Source organism: Passer montanus, unplaced genomic scaffold, assembly GCF_014805655.1.
Source record: "Passer montanus isolate IOZ18808 unplaced genomic scaffold, ASM1480565v1 scaffold8, whole genome shotgun sequence".
Taxonomy (NCBI): Eukaryota; Metazoa; Chordata; class Aves; order Passeriformes; family Passeridae; genus Passer; species Passer montanus.
The window spans coordinates 15,468,215-15,491,666 of NW_024373256.1; the positions used below are offsets into that span (position 1 = coordinate 15,468,215).

At 53.5% G+C, this 23,452-nt stretch overlaps 1 protein-coding gene across 4 annotated transcripts in view; it reads left to right on the plus strand.

The window, feature by feature from the left end:
• The window catches only part of LOC120513061 (ankyrin repeat and fibronectin type-III domain-containing protein 1-like), a 245,860-nt gene that overhangs the window by 18,943 nt on the left and 203,465 nt on the right, over positions 1-23,452 (plus strand). The window contains exons 1-2 of one of the 4 annotated variants that reach the window (XM_039732028.1): positions 7,196-7,510; positions 7,729-7,915. The exons of 1 other annotated variant lie outside the window; for it this stretch is intronic. In XM_039732028.1, coding sequence (XP_039587962.1) covers positions 7,854-7,915 — 62 coding nt within the window. In that variant the 5' untranslated portion in view covers positions 7,196-7,510; positions 7,729-7,853. Of the gene's footprint in view, positions 1-7,195; positions 7,511-7,728; positions 7,916-23,452 lie in introns of those variants that run through there. 2 more of the 4 variants (XM_039732029.1, XM_039732033.1) reach the window with 2 other exon arrangements.

Below are 23,452 nucleotides of genomic sequence, written 5' to 3' on the forward strand. Positions count from 1 at the left end.
GGTGGGTGGGTGGGTTTGGTGATCTTAAAGATCCTTTCCAACCTTAACAACTCTGTGTTTCTAAGAAGGGCCTGTCAGGTGCTGGAAAGGAGTTGTGTGGTAGAAGGCAAAGGGTCAGCTGTGTGTCACCTTAGGGGTGTTAAGGATGGAGAAGTCTGTGGTGGTAACACCTCAGGACTAGTGTGGGGGCTCCATCAGCAGTCTAGAAACAGGAGTGAAATAAAATGTGCTTTGATTGAATGAAAATGGAAATGAAAACCTGGTCCAGGCTTACAAAATCATGAAGGCTCTGAGTCAGAGGAAGGTGTAACTGTCACTCACCTGATCTCTCTATGCAAAAACCAGAAGCTGGCAGCAAAACTCAGGGGTCGTTAATGGCAAAAGGATGAAGGAGGTGCTGCTTCCCCAAGCAGGTAACAAGTGCCTGGACCTTGGTGCTGCAGTAGGCTGGGGAGGCAGGTGGCTCATTTGAAAGGCACTAGGCACATTCTTGGCCAGCAGGTCTATAGATGGATCCAAAAAGGACTCACCTGGGATATATCCACTGCCATACCTCATCCCATAGTTGTGGATGCCATCAGTGGACCATGGAGCACCCAGGCTCCCATATTCTCCTTTAGCAGCCTCATTGGAGGAGAAGAGCAGAAAAACTGGCAGTTACTGATGGTCTTTGGGGGTGCTGAAATCTTCTGGGGACACTCTAAAGGTCAGGACAAATGTGTCTAGGGCAAGAACATCCCCAGTCTGTCTTGAACTCTGCTCGATCATAAAATGTGTGTGGCACTGCCAAGCTAAACTGGCTCTACTGAGATCAGGGCCTGCCTTCTGTAAGGACTCTTGTTTTCAGACTGTAGATTGGATGTCTCTGTTTTTAAATGAATGTTCTGGGCTGCAGCAGGTTTCACTTGAGATCTGCAAAGGCGTTTTGGAGCCCAAACCCCCTTGAGAGAGCAACTTCTCTTCCCAAAGCCAAGTGTGTGCTGGTCCCCATCATGTAGGTCTCTACCCCATGCCAGGAGCGGGGCTGGCAGAGCATCCAAGTGCAGCAGTGGGAGGGTGCCAGGGGAATAGGAGGAGATCTGGCCCGGGAGGAAGGATGCTGTTTACACTGGGTTTGTTGCAAGCCAGTGATTTGTCACTGGCTTTAATGGTAGAACAAAGCATATTTACTCAGCTTGTTTGGCTGGTGAACAAGTGCTGGATAAGAAACTGTCAGATGGGAATCAATTAGAGACTTCATCTCTGAGTGAGCGATCCTATTTGACATCAGATGCCCTGTGAAACCCAGTAAAGACAATGCTACTATTTATGTGGTTCTTTTATTGTTCCTTCCCTGCTTCCCTGTCATCATCTGTGCTCTAATATTAGAGCTCTGACCCTGTGTGTTTCTCCCAGAGCAAGCACTGACACTGACCCTTTCACATGGCTCCTGTGAAAAGATCTTTGTGTTTGTGAGGGGGAAGGAGCTGGCCCAGCCCTGCATCCCTCTCCCCTGCTGGCCAGGCAGCCGAGGGCAGAGCAGCCCAGGTGGCAGTGTGTGCCCTGCAGGTGCCAGGGAGCTGTGGCTTGTGTGGCAGCTGGAGCCCAGGCAGCCTTGCAGCAGCTCAGGGGGTGGTGCCTGGGGGCTGGCGGCTGCTTTGGCTCTGAGTTCTCTGCTTTGTGCTGCATTGTGGCCTTTTGCTCCTGTCCACTTGACTCCTTGGCACGTTGAACAGTGACATGAGTTCCCTCGCTTGTGCTGGGAGCTGTCCTGTCACAAGAGCTGTCCTGTCACAAGAGGAAGTCCCTTCCTGTGTGATGATGGCCTGTGGCATGAGGAGGTGGGACTGAGTGCAGAAGAGTGGGGCTGGGGGGGTGCTGATTGCTGTTGCAAACAAGCTCTTGCCATCCTGCAGAACCTGTAAGACTCTTGTGATAGGGGACAGGCACTGAGTCCTTGTCACCATGACATCTCCTTGCCTACAACTGAGCTCAGGCTGCCCAAGTGAGTGACTCAGCAGGCAGTGACTCAATAAGGTCACTGGACAGATTTACCCTCCAGGCAGAGACATTCCTGGCTGCACTTATGACATAACGTGCCTACAAGTCTCATCACTAACTGGTGACTCTCTATACCCTTGCCCAGGGCCTCTGGGCAGGCTGCTGCTGGGGAGCTTGTATCCAGCAGGGTTCCAGGAACTGCAGCTCTCAGAAAGGAAAGCACATGTGAATCCCTTCCCTGACCTGGGGAAGCATGGCAGCTGGGACTGCGAGCATCATGCAAAAACATGAGGCTGTGGAAAGCTTGCAGTGGGCTTGCCTCTGCCCTGCCTTGGTACCTGAGAGCATTTCCCCTGAGCACACTCAGTCCTGAGTGGGAATGTTCTCATCGTGGGTAAAAGAAAAGATTTTCAGGGAGGTAATTACTTTGTTCTTCTTACCTCGGGACTTAATTTTGAGGTTTGCTTGAGGCTGACAGCACTTAATCTTATCATATCTTCTTAATCTCCTTTTCCTCCCTTTAATGATGGTGCAAATAAGATTTGCAGCTTCTTTTAACTGCTGTCTCTCTAGGAATGCTTCAGTGGAGGTGCAAAATGCAGTAGGATCTTCTTAGATCTGTGGGTCGGCCTGTAACTGTGGCATTGTCCCCTGTACATGCCTTAGAAATAACTTCTAGGTTTAAAGGGTTTTGGTCTGCAATCTGACCTCCTCTTGTAGCAGAGGTGTGCTGTTAGATTTGGCAGAACTGGAGAGGCCAAAGCCAGTCCTGCCCTCTCTGTGCCCGGTTTGCTGGGCTCCTCCTCCACCCTCTGAGCCCCAGGGAGGTCTCTGTCCCTGGCACACCCTCAGGCAGCGTGCTGGACCAGCCTTGGAGCCAAGCCTGGGCACTGGTGCAGCTTGGCTTTGCAGCACATGGAGGTGGACTTGGAAAAGAAGAGGAGCAGGTGAGTGTGCTCCAGGAGAGGTCCTTAGAGGTTGGAATGAGCTGTGGTGGCAGACAGAGAACAGCTGGAGCTGCTGGGGCTCAAACCCAGCACAGCTGTCCTGCTTTTCATTGCTGCAGCCCCTCGTGTGTATGGCTGGAGCTGATGAGGATCAGTGGAGAGGGCACCTGGGAGAGGCAGAGTGACCCTGCGTGCCTGGGCAGGCTCTGTCACCCCTCTGTGCCCCACTTCCTCAGGACAGGAGTCCTGCTCTGCTCTCCCTTGGGGGTGTGCAGAGGGCCATGATGAGCTGGGCAGGATGCCTGGGGCTCAGCAAGTGGGAAGCCACTTTTACCTTCTTCCCCAAGTTTCACCAAGGCTGTCCCTGCACAGAAACACTGAGAGCTGGCCAGGTAATAAATAACTGGGGCAGGAATTACCCCTCCTGGGTGCATTGCACTGCCTGCACAGAGCTTGATGCCAGGGAGAGCAGGGGTGAGGACTGGCTTTTGCCTTCCCTAATACTTTCCAGTGAATGCTGAACATGTCCTGGCAGTGAAAGGTAGATGTGGAGTGCCTTTGGGTACTGTGCTTCCTGAGGCAGCCACTCCTCCCCTCCCTGTGGGCAGAGAGCAGGCTGTGCTCTAGAGGGGACAGCTGCCATGGGTGGTGGATGTCCTGTGGGAGCTCTGCCTGTTCTTGTGCTCTTGGCTCATCATGGGGAGCTGGATGAGGAGAGGCGGGTGGGAGAGCAGCTGAGAGGGACATGGCCTCGTTGGATGGAGTGCTTGTGAGGCTTTCCCAGTCCAGATGTGTGTGCACCCCAGAGCAGAGCAGGGCCTGTGCCTGGGGGTTGGTCCTGTGTCCAGAGAAGGCCCAGGGTGAGGTGCTGGAGGGTGTGGGAGATGCCAGGCTGGCAGGACATGGCCTGAGCACTGTCAGCACCCAGCCCTGCCCGGGGGGGCTCCCTGGCCCTGGCTGCAGGCAGTTGCTGGGAGCTATGACAGTGCTGAGAGTCTTGGCAAGTTCTTATTGTTGATTTTGCCTCCAGTGCCAGCATCAGGAAGCACACTGAAATGAATTAAGATGACTAGAGGAAAGCCAAAGTCTCCTCGTGGCTCCTGCTGGAGGCACCCCCACCAGAATGCTTAAGGCCTGAAGTGTCCCTCTGTGCCTGGATCAGCTCTGGGCTGTATGTCAGACTGAGATGGGAGCTGATGAGCATTCTCTGGGCTCCCAGGAGATGTGCATGGAGTGAATCAATGCATGCACCTGTAAAGCTGTAACTGTCAATATATTAACAATGCATTGCAGCTTATCTTGCTAGCTCTGTGAGCTGGGTGTCCAAAGAGTTTAGAGCTGTAATGGCTGGGCCTTGTAAGGACAAGGGTGTTCTTTCACGCGGCTGCTGGCCAGTTTTGAGCAGGGGCTTTTCTTTGGTTACAGTCTGCTTTAAATGTCCTGGTTAACAACTCTGCTCCTGCCAGCTCCTGGCCTGGCCCTGTCTGCCAGCACTTCAGCAGCACGGGCACACGCAGGCCACATCCCTGTGCCAGCCCCACTGTGCCACAGCTGCTGCTGAGGTTGGCCCTGGTGCTGTGCCTGGCATTGCTCCTCAGGCCCTGGGTTTTGGTGTGCTGTGCCAGGCCAGGCAGAGGTGAGAGCTGACTGTCCAGTGTCTCTTTGCAGGGCTCGTGGCCTGCCTGGATCTCAGCCCCTGCTGGGTCCTGGGTTTGTCCTGCTGCAGCAGGGGATGCTGGAAGCTCAGCAGTCAGACATCCTGCTGTCTCTTGCCCACAGATTTTATTGGTGTGACTTGGCTTTTTGGCTCATAGGTGAACTAACAAGAAACAAAAGCATTTTCTCTCTTTTCTTGCTTTGTGGATTTGATTTGGGTTTTATTTGCATGGTGTGAAATGGTGACAGGTCACTAGAGCTGATGTGCAGTCTCATGGAACCACTGGAAGAGGGAGAGGTTGGATGGCTGAGGAGAATGAGACCTCCTGTGCTAGACCCAGCTGTTGGATCAGAAAAATACTGGCACAGGCTGGAGGGAGGTTACACTGCTGAGTTTTCCCTCTGTGCTGGAGCTGCTTATCTGAAGCAGGGATGGTGCTGCAGGGCCTGGCACAGGGAGAGGAGGATAATGGTGCCAGCCTGGGCTGGGGGAGGCAGCCCAGCCCCCAGAGTCCCTGCCTGACATATGATGGGTGTAATGACCATTTTTTCATACTCTGATACTCATAAATTGGTACATCTGAATCTGTAGAGTTTTGTTGGTCTTTTGGGGGGCTGAGTTGTATTTGGAGAGGGAAGACTCCCCTTTCTCCAGCTGTGCTGAGCTGCAGGAGGATCCTGCAGTGCCTTGGAGGCTGCACCCAGACTCAGATCACTATCAATGCTCTACTGGGAGGAAAACCACTCAGGCAAACACAGTGGGTAACTTGGCAGCCAAGAAGTGGATGGTTTGGGAATTATCAGCACTTTTATCAGCATACTTTGGTGTGTGTATTCCCAGGCTGCTTTATTGCTCAGGGCTGGGCTGCTTTACTGGTCCAGCACTGGTTATTGCAACTCATTACTCTCAGGGGTAATCAGGCCCTGGGGAGGATGTTTGCAATCATGAGCTGCTGTTCTGGAGCTGGGGCCCTGTCAAACCCGTTATCTTGGAACATATCCGTCCCCATGAGGGGTGGAGCCAGGCCCTGTCCCAGCAGAGGACAGGGCTGGGAGCTCTCAGCTGCTCCAGAGGGAACCATCAGTCTTGGCTCCTCTTCTCCTGTCCCTCTGAGCTGCCCCTTGCCTTTGGGATGGGTGACTCCTCTCCCAGGAGCCCCACTGCTCTTTGCACGTGCCATTCCCCAGGGCCCAGGTGACCTGAGCAGCCCGGTGACAGGTCCCATGGCACTTTCCTTGGGAAGCCATTTGAGCACTCAAATCGAGAAAACAAATGTCTCCTCTTTTTTATCTTTTTGTTTTAATCTGTGGGTTTTTTTGGAGTTGGCAAATTCAAAGAAACACTAATCAGGGTGTGGGGGAAGAGCTTTGCTGTAAGTAATGAGGCTGGTCCCTGCAGGGTTTTGCTTAGATAAGCAACTTTATCAAATCATGGGGGATACCTGAGGTTTTGGGCTATTAATGCTGGATTTACTCCTAAAGCAGGTCAAAAAAAAAGGTAATTGTGTGTGTGTCTCATTACCCTGCAGTTTTGTAGAGCAGCTCCATGGTAAAGGAAGAAGCTGAACAAACAACTGGGAAAGCTGTGAGATGCTTAGATTAGGGCAGCTGCCTAGTGAGGAAGTTTGTGCTTGTGTTTAATCAGTGATGTTGTCTGTGTAGGGCTCAGGCTTGGCCTCATCAGCCTCTGGGCCTGTCAAGAAGAGAGATCTGGGAGCAAGACCAGGGAGAGAGATACATGCATATCTCAGTCTTATTTTTAAAATAAGTATTTTATGTGTTAAAATTGCTTTCCCGGCTTTCCTTGTGCTTTGCTGCTTTATTAAGAGAAGTGATGCGGCTTAAACTGAGGCTTCCTGTACTTTGGGCAATGTCCTCCTCTCTGAGCTGAAACAGAGGGAAAATGGTTTGCCCAGTGCAGGTGGGACCCCAGGGCAGGTCATCCTCACCATCACAAGGGCATGGAGTGACAGGACAAGGGGGACTGGCTTCCAGCTGACACACAGTGGGGCTAGATTGGACATGGGGAAGAAATTCTTCCCTGGGAGGGTGGGGAGGCCCTGGCACAGGTTTCCCAGAGCAGCTGTGGCTGCCCCTGGATCCCTGGCAGTGCCCAAGATCCGGTGGGACACTGGGGCTTGGAGCAGCCTGGGATAGTGGAAGGTGTCCCTGCACATGGCAGGGGTGGGATGGGCTTTAAAGCCCTTCCAGCCCAAACCATTCTGAGATTTATGGTCCTCACCATGAGCAGCTGCAGGTTGGAGGGAAGAAAGGACAGCTTTCCTTCCCTGCCAGTCCCTGGGACACCTACTGCCTTCTCAGCACTGCTGTGCTCTCAAGGGAAGCTTACAGAGGTTTGGGAAGAGGCCCCACAACTTGCTCCTATCAGAGAAATCTCTCTGACACAGCAGAAATAAAAACAAAGAGCTCTTCTTCAGTGTTTACTTTTATTTTTAGAGGACAATAAGTGAGCGGAGGGATCTCGGGCGGAAATGATGGCTCCAAGTCCAGACCCCCCCTCCGCCCTTGCCAGGAAGCTCACGCTGCACGTGCGCCTGGCTGGGATGTTTGGAGACAAAGAGTTTCTTGATGCTTTTTTTTCCTCCCCCTTCCAGTTCTCTTGCCCATAGGCAAAGAGGATTTGCTTGCTGACATGCTGGAGTCTCGCAGGGAGCGGGGCTCTGGGTGCTGGGGCAGCACAGCTGTGCCAGGCTGTGTCTGTGAGCAGCCTTGCCTGGTGGGACAGCTTCCCGATTCTTCTGTTTCCTTGGATCAGTGAATTAAACTCTCACTGCGTGGTGCTGCTGGTCATGAGCACGGGAGGCTGAGGTGGCTCCCACACCCCTCCATCGGGCCAGCCCTCCTCGCTGGACAGAGCTGGATGGAGCTGGAGCACTGCAGCTGAGCTGCGGCCCGGAGCAGGATGAGTACGTAGCCCTGTTTCTCTGGTAGCCCTGTTTCTCTTGCTGCTTTGGTAGCCCTGTTTCTCTCCTCCTTTGCTGTGCCCTGGGGGCTGTGTGTTCCCGGGGAGCTGCAGGGCTGTGTGGCAGCATCGTGAGGGGGTTTTGTGTGGGGCTCCTTTGTGTTGGCTCAGGCCAGGAATCACTGACAGCTCCTGTGATGACTCTTTTCTTCTTTCACCAAGAAAAGATGCCGTGAAAAGCCAAGCTGCAACCTGAGGAATGTTCTTCTCCTTGCCATGCTGTGACCAGGATCTGGCTGTGCTGGCTCTGTTGATCAGGCAGGCAGCCCAGCCCGCTCCTCCGGACCATGTGCTCCTCGGGGAGCCAGGCTCTGCCCAGGGACACACCCGGTGCCTTGTTTGGAGCTGTGTGAGTTACGGCGCTTGCTTTCCACGGGGGTTGGAGTTTTCTCTGTGCCTGTGATGTCTCTTCTGTGTCTGTGGCAGAGGAACCCAATTTGAACAAAGCCTGGGCAGTGGCAGCCCTGGTGTGCCAGGTGCTGGAGCAATGGGCAGGTGCCCCTTGCAGCAGCTGTGACCAGTTGTGGGGGCCATGTCCTGTCCTGCTAGGGACAGCTTAACCAGGGCTACGGCTGGGTCATGGACAGAGAGAATTCCTGTTTGTGCACAGAAGCAGCAAAGGCTCTTTCATGCAGCCTGCAACTGTCATAGCGTGGCACAGTCCCTGCTCTTCATGGTCTGCTCCCCTTGCCCAGCTCTAGCTGGGATCTGCAGTGTCTGGAGCCAGCTCTGAAAGCAAAGGGCTGTCTGCCTTTGCAAGGAGGAGGAGGGCATGGCGGCTGGATGGGAATGAAATGGAAGAGCTGCTGCTGTTTTAGGGACATAGTGATGCAGCCCCCGCTGCCTGCATCTGCCAGGGTGTGGCTGACAGTTCCCCATCCAAATAGGCTGCTGGGTGCCTGGGATGGCTCGTCCTGCCTTGCTCTGCATCCAGAGAGACTGTGTCTTGCCTTTAATGAGTTTTCTCCATCCCCTTGAGTTGGCAGGCAAGGGAGTAGCTTGTTCCTGAGTGCTTGCCAATCCTAACAGAGTGTTTTACATGGACTGTGCAGCAATCCCCCTTCGTGCCGGGCAGCAGCATGGAGGGCAGGCTGCAGAGGAGCAGGGCTCTGTCCTCCCTGCCTGGCCGAGCTGGAGGATGCCAGGCAGTCTCTGGAGCTATTGGTTCCATCATTGAGCTCCTCCAAAGGCCACTGCCTCTGTGGGATTTGGGTTAATTCTTCTTCTTGGATTCTGGCTCATCCCCTGTGTCTGTGGATCTGGTGCTGCCTGCTCTGCTCTTGGAGGGTCTAACCCACAGCAGAGCAGCAGCCTTCTCAACCCAAGGTCCCTTTGGTCTCAGCCTGAGGAGTAAAGCCCAGCCCTAGGGGTTTAAAGGCTGTGTGTGCAGCACTGTCTGGCTGGTCTCTTGCCCCTCTGCTGTAGTATCGAGGGGATGCTGTGCTGTACTGCCCTATGAGTAGTGTGTGTGCATCCCTTCCTGTGGACAAGTGCAGCTCTGCTCCCTCCCTGAGCCAGGGGAAACTTTGTAACTCGCAGCAGTCCTCTGCCAGATCCCCGCCAGAGCTGGCTGTGGCTGTGGGGAGTTTAAGGCATCGCTCTTATTCCATGTGGAGCCTGAAAGTTTCTCTGTATTTTGTTTTCATCCTATATCTTTCCCAGACGCCTGCCCTTGGAAAGGATGGGGGAATTTGGCAGCTTGGGCAGCCCCTTTGAGGGCTGCAGGGCTGTGCAGTGCACATGGCATCAGTGCTGTCCCTGCCCAGGACAGGGGACTCCTGCTGTGGTGGGCTCCCCTGATGCCCGGTGTGGTGTGAAGCTTTTCCTTCTTACAGCGGGGTGGGTGGGCAGGGATTGAGAGTCCTGCCCTGTGCCAGCTCCTGCCAGCTGCTCTGGATCAGGATGGCTGCAGAGGCTGGCACGGCTGTGTCTCCCTCCTCCTGTCCAAGCAGTCACTGTGTAAGTCTCTCTTCCTCCTCGTTCACTGCTTAGCTGGTGGCACACACAATAGTTAAGGGCACAGAACTCTTTCAGTGACTATGAATTAAAAGGAAGACCAGGCAAACAAAAATAACCCAAGCTCCCAGGAATTCCTGAATGGGCTGTATTTGCTGTTGGCAAAAGGGGGTTTTCTCTCCTTTCTTTTGAAGAAACCTGCTGAAGTTGTTCATTTCCTGGCTCGCTTGCATGGGACCATTTCATGCAAAGAAGACAAAAGCATTGATGTAGCCAGGCCAGTGATCCTCACTCTGCAAATACTGCAGAAGATTTGGCTAAAAATGCAGTGACTGAGCCCTGTATGAGCTCAACCCTCTTTTGTGAGAGAAGACAGGTGGGGCTATTCCTCTAAGGGATCTTATGTGGCTGTGGGTTTGCATCCCTGGCTGTCAGTGCTAATATCCCAGAGTATGGAATAAATCCTCTTCTGGGGACCAGCTGCTGCCAAACCGTGGGACCAAACCTGCAGCAAGCATCCTTTTGGTCCTGTGCACATCTGGACAGTTTTACTTCATCTGATAGAATGATTTCCAGGTCCTGAGGCAGCATTGAAGAAGTGGAAGGAGTAACCAAGGTTTTTTTTGGCAGCAGAGCTTTGCTGCTCTTTGGCTCTGTCCTGCAGTGGCAGCAGCAGGGAGCCTTTTCCAAGGTGAATTTGTGTCCAGGCACCCTCTCTGCAGAGGGAAAAGCCAGGTGCCTCTCCAAAGGCAGAAGTGTGGCTGCTCGTAGCTTCCTGCATGTACTTTCCTCAACCTCTTGGCCCCTTCTGGACAGCAAACCTATGGCCAGAGGTGCTGAAATTCAATTCAGCCTTGTCCTGGCTATGAAGGAGATGTGTTACTGTGGTAAAACATGGTTTTGCATGGATCTGGGAGGAGGGCTGAAAACCACTCCTTCTCATAGGGGTGGTGTGGTTCCCTATCCACAGCTGCCACCGGTGGGTTTTGAAGCGCTCAGCACCCACAGGAATCTGGTCTGTAGCTCTGATGTCAGCTCCTGGCAGTGAGCCCTGCCCATGTGAAGGGGTTTGCCCTCAGGTGGGCTCAGCTCTGGCTGCTGGTGCCAGGACAGGGCTGGAGAGCACAAACTAAAGCACAGGAATTACACTTAAAACATCAAAAAAAGCTGTTTTACTGGGCTAGTCTCAGAGAGGTTGTGGAGTCTTCATCCTTGGAGATATTCAAACAAGTAGAAGCTGTCCTGAGCAGCTGTAGCTGGCCCTGCTGGGACTGGGGGATCTCCAGAGGCCCCTGCTACCCTCAGCCGTACCATGATCTTCATTCCTGAAGTACTGGGTGAAGCTCCACCATTTGAGGAAACTTCTCCAGCTGCTTTGGCTCTTCCCTACCTTCCTTCCTTGCCTCAGAGCCCAGGGCTGCTGGTCGCTGGCAAGGTGAATGTGAGTCACAGTGTGCCCTGGCAGCCAGGAGGGACAGACACATCCTGGGGTGCGCTGGGCCGAGCAGTGCCCGGTGAGGGAGGGGATTGTCCCTGACTGGGACAGCCTCAGCTCCAGTGCTGCGGGCACTTTGGGGCATCACGACGTCGGAAGGGTCTATAGCTGTTAGAGAGTGTCCAAGGGAAGGGATATGAGGATGGGGAAGGGTCTCAAGGGGAAGCCATAGGAGGAGCAGCTGAGGGCACTTGGTTTGTTCAGCTGGAGGACAGGAGATGGAGCACAGAGCTCACTGGGGCTGCAGCTCTGTGACCAGGGGCAGGAAATGGCTGGAGCCATGCCAGGAGGGGTTAGGTTGGATATCAGGAAAGGTTCTTCCCCCAGAGGGTGCTGGGCACTGCCCAGGCTCCCCAGGGAAGTGCCAGGAGGGGTTAGGTTGGATATCAGGGAAGGTTCTTCCCCCAGAGAGTGCTGGGCACTGCCCAGGCTCCCCAGGGAATGGGCACAGCCCCGAGGCTGCCAGAGCTCCAGGAGTGTTTGGGTAATGATCTCAGGGATGCCCAGGGTGAGATTGTTGGGGTGTCTGTGCAGGACCAGAAGTAGATTCTTATGGGTCCCTTCCAACTCAGGATATTCCATGGTTCTATGATTTTGCTCCTCAGCAGCGCAGGGCCCACGTGTCTTTCAGTGTGTGGGACTATCACAGTGCCCAATTCCCTTTGGTGCTGATCCTCTGCTTCCAGCAAACCTCCCTCCCCGCCTGCAAGAGCAGCACAGGTGGAAGAGCAGAGTCACTGGGGAGAGAAGGGATGATGAAGCTCCCCTTGGGCTGTGGTCAGGATGCCCTTGCTGGCCTTGGCAGTTACACTCATCCCACTTGCTGCACTCTTTTTGCCTGCATCTTGCCTTTCAAATTTCTGCAATCTCCATCACTTGAGTGTGCAGAAGTTTTCTTCCAGACCTTCTTCATTGTCAGAAATTTGATGGTGCCTCTGTACTTTGGGAGCCCAGGGATGTCTCAGCTTTGTTTCAGCTTGCCAGGCAACCAGGGAAGAGCCTGCCTTGGCTGAGAAATGCTCACAAAGTGAGAGGGGAAAGCAGTTCTGTACTTAGCTGCCTGCCCCTGCCCTGCACTCAGGGATGCTGTGGAGGGAGGGTGACCAGGAGGGGCAGGTGGAATGTTTTCTTTTGTAGGTCAGTTTAAAGTAAATCAGAGAGCTGCTCTGCATCCTCAACTTTCCAATCTCTGATTTGCCCAAGTGTTTCTTAACACTGGGTAATGAACTGGAAGATTTGTCCAGTGCTTAAGGGCAAACCCCATTTACTGTGTTGCAATAAAATTTCCCTGACACCTTTCTCCATGTCAGACACAGTGATTTGATCCATTAACTGCTTGGCTGAGGTCGCAGCCTCCAATTTACAACCAGAAAAATAATTCTGGTTGAAACTGGGGTTTCCAGGCCTCCATCTGTCAATTGTCATAGAATCACAGAAGAGACCCTAAAGATCATCTCATTCCACCCCCTTGCAATGGGCAGGGACATAATGGCCTGGAGTTTATATGATTTTTCTGAGGGTAAGTAATTTTTGGAAGATGCTTTCTGCTGCCTTGGCAGCCCCAGCTGGGCCAGGAGCGAGGGAAGCAGTTCACATGGTTGTGTGCATTAATCCAATTTCAGTCCTGGCTGGCTGAGAGCAGGAGCCCTGATTAGCAGGTGTGACTAAGGATGTGATGCAAATATTCCTTTTGCATCAGTGTCCAGCCCTAGTGAAGCAAAATAATCATTTGCACATCATGGTCTCAGTTGTGTTTTTTCTCCCACAAATTTGCTTTGAATGTAAATGCTGGAGCAGCAGCAGTTCCACTGTAGAGACTGAAACCAGGCTCAGATTAGTCTGAAATTCAGTGATGCTGAAAGCTGGCAGCCGCCTTTTCCTGTCTGTCACAGGGTGAACATGCAACAGGCAGTGAGTGACAGGCATGTCAGGGCTTGGGGGCTAAAAGCACAGGTGTCATGAGCTGAAACAGAGGAAAATGGAGCAGTTGTGTGCAAAAAGCACTGAGAGGCCTCTTCTTAGTGGGTGAGTTTTTCCTCTATTATCTCTAATGGAGGAAAACTTGATGCTGAAGGTTTCTGTCCTGACAGCTTTTGGCACTTCCCTGTACTCCCTGTTATTTGCTAACAAAATCCCAGTGAGCATCCCCTCAGGGGAACCTGCACCATGCCATGAGAGGGGCTGTGGCTCCCACTGGCCAAGGCTCCCTGTGCATCAGCTGTTCCCTAGCACAGGAACCCCTTCAGCCCACAGCAGTGTCTGCTGATGGTCTCACCCCATTTAGCCCTTGTCCTTCCCATCTCCGTGCTCTCTGGAGTGCAGGCTGGCCCAGGACAGCCTGGGTACATGGTGCTGGGCTTTTTCCTCCTATAGTGTGACTGATCCTCACCAGTTCCTGCTCCTGGGGGAGGGCTTCTCTTTCCCCAGCACTTTGTCCTTGTGCCTTGGCTTCTGAACAGGGCACATCACCTCTCCTAACACCCCAGGCTACAGACTAACAAGCATGGGGCCATGTAATTAATAAATGACCATCAGCGTGGCAGTGAGAGAATGCATTGGGCACTCTTGCCAAGCTGTGCATGTCTGCTGGGCTCAGGAGGAAGCATGAATAAATTTTGGCTGCTGGTGCCAAATGGAGGGAGAAAGGATATATGAATGTAGAAGTCCATAGTTCCTACTCACACACCTGCTTTTTACTGCTGAATAAGAAATTAATGTAATCCATTAGCTAATGCAATCTCTCATCAGTCCAGTGATTGATAATCATCCCAAAAGAGGGCAGCACGTCCTGCTTTAATGTTAGAGCAAGGAAGGGAGGTTTGTCTCCTAACAGACTCAGGCTCATGGTTGCTGGGATCACAGAATCATAGAATGGTTTGGGTTGGAAGGCACATTAAAGTTCATCTCATTCCACCCCCTGCCATGGGCAGGGACACCTTCCACTATCCAGGTTGCTCCAAGCCCTGTCCAACGTGGACACAACCAGGACCCACAGCCCTGCTGGGTTCCCTGCAACCCTGCCAAAAATTGCCTTGGACACTTCCAGGGATCCAGGGGCAGCCACAGCTTCTCTGGGCACCCTGTGCCAGGGCCTGCCCACCCTCACAGGGAAGAGTTTCTTGCCAGTATCCAATCTAAACCTTTCATCCTTCATGTGAAGGCCATTAAGTTAATCTAAACTGAGCTCATTGCTCAGGCCTGAGAGAAGGGGTGAGCTGAAGCTGCTGGCTGGGACAGTGCTGGAGCAGAGGTCCCTGGGGTTTGTGTCCCTGTGTGGGTGGGAAGCTTAGCTGTGCTGGCCATGGGGCTGCTCTCCTGTGCAGGACTCAGGTGTCACTCACCTGTCACTGACCGCTGCCGGTGTGTGGGGATCACCCAGGTCACTGCTGGGCAGGTTCTCCATGTCTCTGTCCCTTGCAGGGGCACAGGCTGCCTGGGAGGCAGAGCACGGGTGGCTGTGTGCTGGCACACAGACTCTGGGCTGCCCAGAGCCCAGGAGCAGCTGCTGTGACATCCCTGGGCGAGGGGTGGGATGGACCCTGCAAAGGGCCAGTCAGGCCATGCTCCCTGAGGAGTGACAGCCAGGTACTGTCACATCTGACAGTCTGACTGCAGCAGTGGTTAAACACATCTGTTTAATCTCCATCCATGACATCACTTTCTAAAGTGGGGAAAACAATTTTCCTGATTCCCTTTATATTTGGTGTTGCTTTTTGCATTAAGTTGCAGGGGGAATTTTCCTTTTCAGGGAGGATCCCTTTGGAAGCATGTGCTGGCTGAGCTGTCCTGGCTATTCAGCAGCCATCAGTGACCACTGCTAAATGTTCCCACCTGTGAGATCCCTGCTGAGATCACTTGAGAGTGACCCCAGGGGTGTGGGGGTGAAGGCAGTGTGCTGTTGTGTGACATGGGCAGCAGTGAGGACAGGCTGCTGGCTTGCTGCAGGCAGCAGAGCTGCTCTCATCCCAGAACTGGGAAATGAAGGAAGTGGGATTAAACCTGTTGTCCTTGAGGATTTGTTTTTCTGCATATGGAAATCATTGCTGGCAGGGATGTGAAGTACAAGTGCTGGGGAGGGACAGGATGGGCCAGGTCCAAGGGCAGGGGCACAGCCCCTGCTTCTCTTTAGTCCCCTGAAGGAACTCTTTGGCTCTCTGCCAATCTGGAGGCAAAAGAAAAACAGGGATGATAAAGGGATTTTAAGCTGGGATGTGTAAAACCATACAAGAGGAGGGGCTACAAGAGAGCTGGAGAGGGAGTTGGGACAAAGGCCTGGAGTGATGGAAGAAAGGGAATGGCTTTCCACTGCCAGAGGACATGGTTAGATGGGTTATTGGGAAGAAATTCTTGGCTGTGAGAGTGGTGAGGCCCTGGCACAGGTTGCCCAGGGAAGCTGTGGCTGCCCCTGGATCTCTGGAAGTGTCCAAGATCAGGCTGGACAGGGCCTGGAGCACCCTGGGGTAGGGGAAGGTGTCCCTGCCCATGGCAGGGGGTGGAATGGGATGGGCTTTAAGGTTGCTCCTAACTCAAACCCAAACCATTCTGTGATTGTATGAAACCCCTCCTTCTTGGTCTTCTGTTGCCATGAGAGTGCTCTCATGGCCCCACTGTGTGCACAAGGCCCTTGCACGAGGGGGAACCTATGATGGGCCCCCTACCTGGTCTCTTGAGTGGGGCAGCAGGAGAAGGGGGGCGTGGGATACTTCTGCTGCTGTCTGCACCTGGGTTACCATCTCCAAGTGAAAAGCAGCCAAAGCACTGCTCCAGTGGTGGAGCTCTCCCCATCTTCTCCCCAAAGCTAACTTTGCCTTTGCAGACACAAAGGCGGGTCTGTGTCCCTGCCTTGGCAGGCTTGCCCTGGCCCAGCGGTGGCTTTGTGTGCCCTGGGCTCCCGGAGCTGCAGATGGGCTGGAGTGCGTGGCTGTCAATGTGGCATTGTCTGCAGCCACCCTTGAGGGGATGGGCAGGGGGTGCTGGCCATGCTGCCCTTGCTGCTGCTCTGGGTCCCCGGCACCCCCGGGGGCACAGAGCTGCTGTGCTGACCCTGTCTGTCTCCCAGGGTCCCCCTGCTCCTGCAGGGACCTGTCCTCTGGCTGCCCACCCCCTCGGAGCAGGGTTCATCCCAAGAGCGTGTGGTCCTGTCAGATGGCATTGCACCAACCTCAGCCTTTGCTGTCGGCCCTGTTGCCATGTGGGTAAGAGAAAGGAACATTGGATATCCCAGTTCCAGCAAGATTTCAGTGCTCCTTCCACAGGACAGAGGGATGGAGCCCCTTGGAGAGTGTGTACCCCACCAGGTGTAGGGACCAGCCCTCTGCATTGTTGCTCCCTGACTCCCTGCCCTGTGTTCTCCCTTTGTTCATGTCTGTCTCAGACTGCAGAAGGAGTGGGTGGAAAAACCAACCTGTGAATAGTGCAGGGACAAGCTAGGGGTGCTGGAGCTGGGACAGGGGCTTGGTAGATGTGGATTCACACAGGACCTTGGGGGATGTTTGCTGTAGGTTCTCCAAGTGCAAGTATGGACTGCAGTGTCCTTCAGGTTAACCCAAAGGAAAAGACAAGCAGGTGTGTGGTCAGGGAGTGCTTGGGAGGAGCCTGTGGACAGTTTCTACAACCTCCTCGGCTGCCCAGAGGTTGTAGGAATGGGGGTCAGGGTTGTTTGAATGCCTGAGTAAAGCTGAGAGCAGGTTTCTACGGGCTCCTCTGCTCCAGGCTCCCGGCAGGAGTCTGATCCCTCTGTGTTTCCTTCCTGCATCCTGTCTGCATGGGGATGGTTGGGGGGGCAGGGTGGTGTCTGGCAGCTGTCACTAGAGCCCTCTGTCCCCTCCTCCATGCTCCCACAGTGGAGTTGCAGGGTGAGCTCTTTCCTTGAGAACTGGGAAACTGCAAGCACTGCCCCAGTCTCTGATCCCCCATGTAGCCCCGCTGCTTTCTGGATGAAGGTGGGAGGAGAGGAGGGAGTAGCAGGAGACTGGAGCTGTTGCAGGGTGCATCCCCAGCGGGAGAGTGATTTATGTCCCCATGGTGTGTGGGGGCACAAGAGGGCAGCTAGGCACTGCTGCTCCTATGGCTCTGGCACTTGAGAGACTGTGATGCACTGCTGGAACCCCTCATCTGTGCTGAACCCTCCACCCTGTCTTGATCCCATTTCCTTCTGCCACCCCACCTCTGTGTGCTCTCTTCACTCAGCACCATCTCTCTTGGGTGGCCAAATACCTGTATCTATCTCCTGGAAGTTCCATCTTCTTGAAGAATTCTTCATTTTCACAAGGATTTTCTCCCAAGGAGGACAGACCTCGTGCTTTTGGAGCATTGGGTACACCTCCTGCTGAAGGAGCATCTGTCCCCCAGTGCCCTGTGGGAGTTGCTGCTGTCCCTTGAACTCAGTCACCTGCCTACCCGCTGTGCTGCTGGGCACGGTGATGGATGGTACCACATGGGTGCGCTGAGAGAGACTTCACAGAGGCTGCTCTTTCTCTATGAAATAGTGCTATGAAATCTGGTTCTCCTGGGGCTTCTGCTGTGAGCCCTATGCCTGGGTTACAGCTCTGGGGAGAGAGAAGACGCCTGTGCAGAAGATGGTGGTTAAGACATCAAAGGCATTGAAGCGGGAGGGATGTAACAAATATGATTGTCATGGGGTGCTTCCCTCTCGGTGCTGGGAGTGAGCTGTGTGAGATGGAGAGAGGTGCTCTGCACAGAAATGTGCTCTGGTGGTGTCAGAGGCAGCTGAGATGTCAGAGATGTCAGGATGACAAGGTGTGATTCCCATCTAAGCTCTTGCTAGGAAGTGCTAGCTCTGGCAGGGAGAGGCAGAGCAGGGTTCTAATCCCTTGGGAATGAACAGGAGGCAGATCACTAAGGCTCTTTTTCCTTTTTTCCCCTCCCCAATGCTTGTAGTTCTGACCTAGAAATTCCTTACTGCATTTGCTGAGCTGGCTTAGTTAAAGATTTGAGTAATTTCTGGAGGATTAATTATTCAGAGAGTGTGGGGAGGGAGGGTAATGTCTACTCCTAGCACTGTAGGCCAACCTGCTCATGGTTCTTGGCTTGTGGACAGGTGCTGGTCTGTCCTCGGGTGTCCCAAGGGCAGATCTGCTGTGCAGGTGCCTTTTGGGGAGCACATCAAGATGTAATTGTGTCTTGCTCTGGTCCTTCTATTTGTTTTCACTCTGTTTAAGCATAAAACCTAATTCTGGTCTTCAGTGACACAATTTCAGCTCGTGCTGCTGTTCCTTCTCCCTGGAGGTCCAGTGGCTGATATCCCCAAGGTCCTGTCTCAGCCTCCCAGTTTGGGGTGGGCACCTCCACCTTGGCCAGGTCTTTCACAGTGGGCCTTGGCCACAGGATCTCTGGAGTCCTCTGGGGAGGTGCTGCCAGCAGCAGATCTGCAGAGATCTGGTGGTAGTGCTGGGGTTTGGGAGAACCTTGTGCCCTGTCTCTGTGGGTGGGGTGGTGCTGGCCCTCCCTGCAAATTGCTTCCCAGTCTATCCAGAGGCACTTTGGAGGGAGCATGCAACACGCTGCAGTGTGGGTAGTACTTGCTCCTTTGAAGCCACGTTGTTGTGCTCAGGATCATTGCTCAGATGTGCAGTGACAGCAGCTGTTTTTCAGGTTGCAAATAGCTCCATGCCCTGGAGAGTGTATGGAGGAATGTATTCCCTTGATCTCCACGGGCTCTTGATGTGCTGATGAAAGCGGGTTCCCTGTTTAACAGCAAAGTAAGGGCAGCTTGGCAGTTCGCTCCTTTCTGTGCTTTTCCCATGGTGTTTCGGGAGGAAGCAATGTGAAGAGGCTGTCAGCAGCCCTTGGACCCATCTGCAGTGCTGGGGGGTGACTCGGGGGCTTGGTCCTTTGCTGCAGTTGTGGGAAGGTGGGGGAGAGACCCAGAGCTCTGCTGGGTTCCCTGAAGCCCTGCCAAAAAGTGCCTGGAGAGAACATGAGCTCCTCAGGAGAACTTCTGCAGGGAGTGATTGTGTTGCTGTCTGTTCCTCAGCACAGGGGCTTTGGCAGGAGGCTGAGTTTGTCCTGGACACCATCATACAGGCACAGCTGTCACAGCTGGAGGAGCCCAGGCCACCCAGGGTTCTGCAAACCCCCTTTTCAGAAGGCAGTACCCGAAACGTCTGTTTCCCTGACCTGTGTGAACAGACAGCTTTGCTGGTAGTGACTGCAATGCTTGTTGTTTGTGTTTTGGCAGAATGATTGCAATAAACAGTGAATGATTTATTAATAACCTGCAAATAGCTGCTCACCAGCTGAGCAGGGGGATGTGTTTGCGCTCTCCCCTTGGCCACAGGAAGCTGCCAAAAGCACCAGTGTTCGAAGCTGACACGTTCAGCTGACAAACTGGGGTGTGCAGCTGCTGGGGCTGCAGTCACTGGGTGCTGAGGCTCGCCCCAAACCCAGCTGCTTTCATGGGGCAGCACTGTGGCTTTGGGGAGGGCTGCTCTGCTGGATCCATGCTGGCTCTCGTAGTAGAAGATTGTGGAGGTGAGGAGTGCTCTGCCTGCAGCAGCCCCGTGAGCTTTGTGAGTGGTGGGGGACGTAGGTGAGGAGCTGCTGTCACCCCAAAGGCCAGCCCAGGGCAGTGCCTTGCACCCTGCCCATGCCTCCCACACTGATGGCAGGAGTTGGCATTTCGCACCAAGTTGTCATCTCAGGCAGTGTGCAAGTATCTCCTTTCCAGTTTTTCCAACATCTCTGCCTGTTGGAGTTTGAAAATTTGTGGGCATCCTTGCTTGGATCAGAGCAACTGAATTTTAGCTGTTATTTCCTTCTGTAAGTCCACCTTCATCTGGGTCCTGCAGGAGCTTTCACACAAGCTCCTGAACCATGAGGAGTTTAAAGGGAACGGGGAAGGGTTGGGAGAGGACGTGAGTGGCTCAGCTTCACCCTGCTACGGGAAGCTGGGACGATCTGGAGGATGAGGACAGTGGTGGGGAGTGAGTGAAGGACAGGCTGTGTTAATGGAATGGAACCCAGCCCTGTGGCATGGGGAACGACACCACAGGGTGGTGCTTGGCTGCATGGGATGTTTCTAGAGCCAGGCTAGGACTGTGGAATGGCCTTTCCAAGGAGCAAAGCACTATATAACAGTGAAAGTGGTGGGGGCAATTGCTTCAAGCACCCATCTCCAGGTGTGTGCAGCCTGTGGGAAGCAAACTGCACCCGAGATCCACTGCAAAGGAGTGTTACCCATGAGTGTAACCTTCCTCCAGACATAGTGTGTTTGTGAAAGCACCTGGATCTCTGCAGTGGAGCCTGGCACAGCATCCAAGCCAACAGGCTCCCTTTGGCAGCTGTAAGCCCAGAGAGCAGGAAAGAGTGTGAGATGTGCAGGTGGCTGGACTGGGAAACTCACACTCAGGACCTGGAAATGCTCCCTGCATCTGTGAGCGAGCCCAGGGTGTCAGCTCTGGTTCCCTGGGAAAATTGTCTGCAGGTGCCTTGTGATGGGTGGATGGGTTTGCTCTGCAGAAAGGGATGCCAATGGGATCTTTCCTGTGTGAACTCTTCCCCTGCATCTGCTTTCCCTGGACAAGTCCAATGTTTTACTGCTCAGGTTCCATTGTGAAGGTGAGGGGGTGTTGGAGTCCAGTTTGATTAGTCTGTGCTGCTTAGGAAGTGGCACTTGCTGCACCCTTGATAATGCTGTACTAAACTGGGTCATCTCCCATCTTTGGCTCCCCAAAGCCATGAGATTCTTTAGCATATGATGTTCCTGATGCTGTGACAGCCTGTGCTCCTCTGGTCCTGTCACCCTGGGTAGGGGAGCCAGGGTTAATTCCTGCCTGCTGTCAGAACCAGCAAGTGCTTTGGATCCCACAGTGCCACGGTCTGGAGGGGGACAGCTGTGTAACTCGCTCTTCTCTGGGAAAGAAGACCCTGTGAGGTGTTGAAGCTCCCTGCTACCCCTGGCCTGGGGCTGTTTGTCCTGTCCCTGCAGCCTTGGGAGCCCCTGGATTCCAGTGGGAAGCAGTGAGCATTCCTTTGCTTCTTCCCTTGGAATCAAGGTCTGCCTCACTCTCCACAGGCATGGCACGGCTGTGTCTGCACATTTGCTTTACTGCTAATGGAGCTGCTGCTTTACCCATTGGCTCCTGCATCCAGAAAGGGCTCACGAGAGCAACTGCAGCTTTTCCTTTGCTCCACAGGGCCACTCGAATGCCTGGGTAGCTGCAATGTTTGCTGGATTTCATCAGATCAAAGGCGCATCTTTCTTAATAGCCTGTGTAATTTTTTTCCAAAGGGACCCATTGCATTAAATCTTTAATCCAGCCAGCTGCTAAGGGAGAAGAGTCAGTCTCCCTGCCTTTGCTGTGGAGCTCTTGCACTGCCCTGATGTTACCCAAGAGGCTTTCCCCTTTGGAGTAGCTGGAGCTGGTGTAGTTGGAGCCTTTGGGGTGGCAAATGGCCTTGTTGCTCCTCTGCTTTCTCCCTGTCCTTTACTGTAATCCACATTCACTCTGTGTCAGGGAAGCAGGGTCCTCTCTGTGTTGTGTGCACTTGGGTCACATCAGTCGGAACAATGAGAGATAAACTGTGTAGGATTTGGGATGTGCCGTTGCAGGGCTCCTACCAAAAACCCTGTTCCAGCAGATTGCTTCTGCTTGTGATTTCTTTTATTTCCATGCTCAAAAATCCTTGCTTGTCCCAATTTCTTAAAGAGTTTCAGGGCTGCTGACTGTCATTTTTTGGCAGCTTTTTTCGTAAAATGCCTTTCGGAAATGAGGTGACATTTTGCTGAGCCTGGTGCTGCCTGCCCTGCTCCTGGGCAGGGGAGAGGGAGGGCTCTGCTAACCCAGCTCACGCTGTCCCATCCTACTTGTGCTGATTTGACTTTTATGTTGCATTTGCTGCATGCTCTGACCTTTTCTTCCTTCCCGTCCCCTGCTTTCTGCCCTCACAGCGTTCTCTGTGAGGCAGGAGTAATTGGGGAGGAAAGCCTCCTTCATTTTTTGTGCACAACCACGGGTGCAGCTGTTGGCTGTGCTGGCAATTGCCTTTGATAGACATTTGCAGGGACAGTGACCCGTGAAAGAGTAAATCAAAGACTCAAAGCTGGTGCCTGGGAGGCACCTTAATCTGATGTGTTCCTCTGCAAATAGTGGGCAGGTGACAAAGACACATCTGAAAATCAGGCCGAGTTCAGCAGGGGATGCAGCTTCCCAAGGAAAAGGGGCTTGAGGATGGCTGGACATCTTCAGACTTGTCATAGAATCATGGAATGTCCTGAGTGGGAAAAAACTCAAGAGGATCATGGAGTCCAACTCCTGGCCCTGCACAGGTACCCCGACAATCCCACCCCATGCATCCCTGAGCTCTGGCAGCCTTGGGGCTGTGACTGTTCCCTGGCGAGTCTAGGTATCACTGGTCACCAGAGCTGCGAGGCTGGAGGGAGGTTATTGAGCTTGGATTGCACAGTTTGGCTCCTGCAGCTGGAGTTCTGCATGAGGCTTTTCTGTGGATGAAAAAGATGCTTTGCATCTTTATTTATTTATTTTTAATTTTTGTGTTATCCATTTTTATTTGCATCTTGATGCCCTGAAACAGCCTTAGCTCTGAGCACCTCTCTGTGATCTCATGGCTGGATTCTTGGGATGCCAGGACCTAATCTGGGGCCAGAGGAGTACTGGCCCTTACCAGGGCTGGACTCACTGCCTATGTCTGGAGGTGATTCAGGTGGATTTCAGCCATGACCAACCTCCCAGGCCATGGCACCCAATGTGGCAGAAGTACCCCATAGGTGACACCTGGCTCAGACACTGCCATTCCCGTGCTCTGGGCTGAGTGTCTGTAGCAGGAAAGCTGCTCCAAGTGCCAGAGCTGCCCTATCATCACTTCATCTTATTCCTGAGCCCCGTGGGGCTGCTTGTGCTGTTCCAAGAGCATTCATCCATGAGCGTTCACAGGTCTGGCTGCTCTGCTGGCAGCTCCCATCTCTGCCTGGCTGGGACAGCACCAGCCTGCCAGCACTGACAGTGTGGCCTGTCTGATGTCCTCTGGTACTTCCCACCTTCACTGCTTGTTTGCAATTTTCCTTGCTCCATGCATGAAATGCAGAGTGACCTTTTAAAATGTGTTCTTCTGCATGTGGGTGAGGGAAAGGTGAGCTTTGGTGGAAAGTGAATGGCTGGAAAGACACAGCTGAGTTGGAACCATGGCCCAGCTGGGCAGAGCCTGAGGATATTGGAGTGAAAAAGTTCCAGACTGGTTTTGGCAGCCTGAATGCTGCAGGGCAGCACAGGGTGGCCTTGCCCATCCATGGGAGCTGGCTGCCCTCGCTCTGTGGCCCTCCTCTGTCCATGCTCTGCAGCAGCTGATGTGAAGGAGCCCCAGGGGTTTGCTGAACATCCCCAAACTTCTGCTTCCTGTGGGGATGCTGTGGGCCCCAAGATGAGGGCAGAGCTGTGGTGGGACCCATGGAGATGA